At 41.0% G+C, this 2,090-nt stretch overlaps 1 protein-coding gene across 2 annotated transcripts; it reads right to left on the reverse strand.

Moving 5' to 3' along the window:
- Positions 1-449: 449 nt before the first annotated feature.
- Positions 450-1,767, reverse strand: LOC134640271 (uncharacterized). Of its 2 annotated transcripts, none has more exons than XR_010095428.1 (3): positions 1,651-1,767; positions 1,287-1,569; positions 450-1,111 (listed from the first exon to the last, which is right to left on the reverse strand). XR_010095428.1 is itself a non-coding variant. In XM_063491948.1 (3 exons), the coding sequence occupies exons 1-3, from the start codon at positions 1,734-1,736 to the stop codon at positions 513-515; spliced, it is 1,029 nt and encodes a 342-aa protein (XP_063348018.1). In that variant the 5' UTR covers positions 1,737-1,767; the 3' UTR covers positions 450-512. The 2 variants fall into 2 exon arrangements, 1 of the variants encoding a protein (XP_063348018.1); XM_063491948.1 differs by having other exon boundaries at positions 450-1,172.
- Between the last annotated feature and the right edge of the window lie 323 nt (positions 1,768-2,090).

Here is a 2,090-nt window from a genome sequence, read left to right on the forward strand (position 1 = left end):
AAAAGTTTTATTGTTGGGCGTTTTTCAGTGTTTTAGATTAGATTAAATAAAACTTTATTACAGTTTTTTACAGACGCTAGGACACATTTCTCAATACTTAGGTCACTTTTGCAAAACTCCTCACACAATTCTCCTAACTGACCTTCAGCTTGGCAAATCAGTTCATTTCACATTCAAAATGCACTACAACTACCAAAACACTTTATTCAGGTCTCAAATAAACTCATTCTTCCAGAACACTAGCAAAGCTTGACAGCCGACAAACACACTTTGTCACCCACAAAACAATGACCTAAAAAACACTAACAACATGTAGCATTACACAGTGTTTTCTTATGTAAAACAAGGACACATCTCCGTTTATAATTTCAATATATGTTACTGGAATGAATCAGACATCATGCAGAATTCGTTAATATTTGTTTATGTATTTTTATTTTTTTGCACTAAGTAATCCCAAAATACAAGAATTTGTATACACACCATCCACTGATACACATACAATAGTAATGCTAATCTACTCGGTCTTCTCCATTTGGCCACAGGTTCCCATCCACATCACATCTTATGTCATCTAGGGCAATACACCTAGGAAAGAATCTTCTGGCATGCCTGATCCATCCCTGGCAATCTTCTGCTGATATCTCCAGGCATCCAGCATTCATTGCATCCAGGAGGGACATTTGATCATGTGGATGATGGTCATAAACCTTCCACCGCCATGAGGAAAAGAATTCCTCTATGGGGTTGAGGAATGGAGAGTAAGGTGGGAGGAAAAGAGACTCCATTCTGGGATGGGCTGCAAACCACTCGGTGACTGCACGGGAGTGATGAAATGCCACATTGTCCCATACAATTATAAATGTTGGCTGATTCCTTCTCTCCGCATCCCTTTCCTCACCTAGCACAACCCTTCCATAGAGATCATGCAGGAACGCAAGGAGCCGTTCAGTGTTGTATGGCCCAATTAGTGGTCTGTGTAACAGCAGGCCATCAGTGGATATTGCTGCGCACATTGTGATGTTGGCACCCGTCTGGCCCGGGACATTCACTGTGGCTCTCTTCCCAATCACATTCCTCCCTCGTCGCCATGCTTTGGCCAAGTTGAAACCTGCCTCATCCACAAAGATGAAAATGTGGTGTGTTTGCCTGCCTTCAATCTCCATGACTCTCTAACATAAATCCACAAGGCAACATAAGCTGTTACAGTAGTAAATTTGTAAAAATTGTCTTTGTGTGTGTTTGGTTTTGTTCAGAAACTGATCTGTATTTTATTGTGATCTTACCTGGACATACTGGTTCCTGAGTTGCTTGACATGTTCAGAGTTCCTCTCAAAAGGCACAGTGTACAACTGTTTCATCCTGACCTGATGTTTTTTCAGGACTCTAGAAATTGTTGTTATGCTTACACTGTGGATATTTGCGAAAGTAACGTTGTCTGCCAAGACTCTGTGTCTAATTTCAGTGAGTTTTATCCCATTGTTTCTGATGACCATATCAACAATGGCAGTTTCCTGCACATCAGTGAACATCCGTCCTCTCCCTCCTGTGTGAGGTAACCATTGAGTCCTAAGCAGAAATGCAACAACAATTACACAAAAGCTTATTTACTTCTGAAATGTGCAAATGCCCTTGCAGAATACAAGTTACCTGTTGGTTTGCCGGAAAACTCTAACAATAGATGCCACTGTAGAGCGTTGCAGATTTGGCTGCACTCTCTGACCAGCCTCTCTCATTGAGTGACCATGATTTACTACATGATCAATTACAGTAGCTCTGATCTCATCTGCGACTACAGCTCTTGATCTTCCTCTTATTCTTCTTCCACCACGCATACGTATTCCTCGCCCCCTCCCAGCCACTCTTCTTCCTCTTTCAGCCACTTCTCCATTTCTGGCTGGGTCCATGTTTACATCACAAAACAAACCTATTCAGCAGTTGTCTCCTTTTGTAATGAAATTGAAGGAGTAACACCTGTGTAGATGTTCATCTACAATGAGAATCAGCTGTGGCTGGTTAAACTGCATTTTTAGATTTAAAATATGTTTCAATAAAATATTGCTGTTGAATTTTGCTGTCTTATTCAGTTT

This window comes from Pelmatolapia mariae, linkage group LG13, assembly GCF_036321145.2.
Source record: "Pelmatolapia mariae isolate MD_Pm_ZW linkage group LG13, Pm_UMD_F_2, whole genome shotgun sequence".
In the NCBI taxonomy this organism is placed as follows: domain Eukaryota; kingdom Metazoa; phylum Chordata; class Actinopteri; order Cichliformes; family Cichlidae; genus Pelmatolapia; species Pelmatolapia mariae.

Excerpts from the sequence above, each read along its gene's own strand:
- LOC134640271 (XM_063491948.1), bottom strand. The coding sequence starts at position 1,736 with ATGAGAGAGGCTGGTCAGAGAGTGCAGCCAAATCTGCAACGCTCTACA. Across the intron at positions 1,570-1,650 it reads GTTTTCCGGCAAACCAACAG|GACTCAATGGTTACCTCACA; the intron begins GTAACTTGTATT and ends ATTTCTGCTTAG. Across the intron at positions 1,173-1,286 it reads TCAGGAACCAGTATGTCCAG|AGAGTCATGGAGATTGAAGG; the intron begins GTAAGATCACAA and ends GATTTATGTTAG.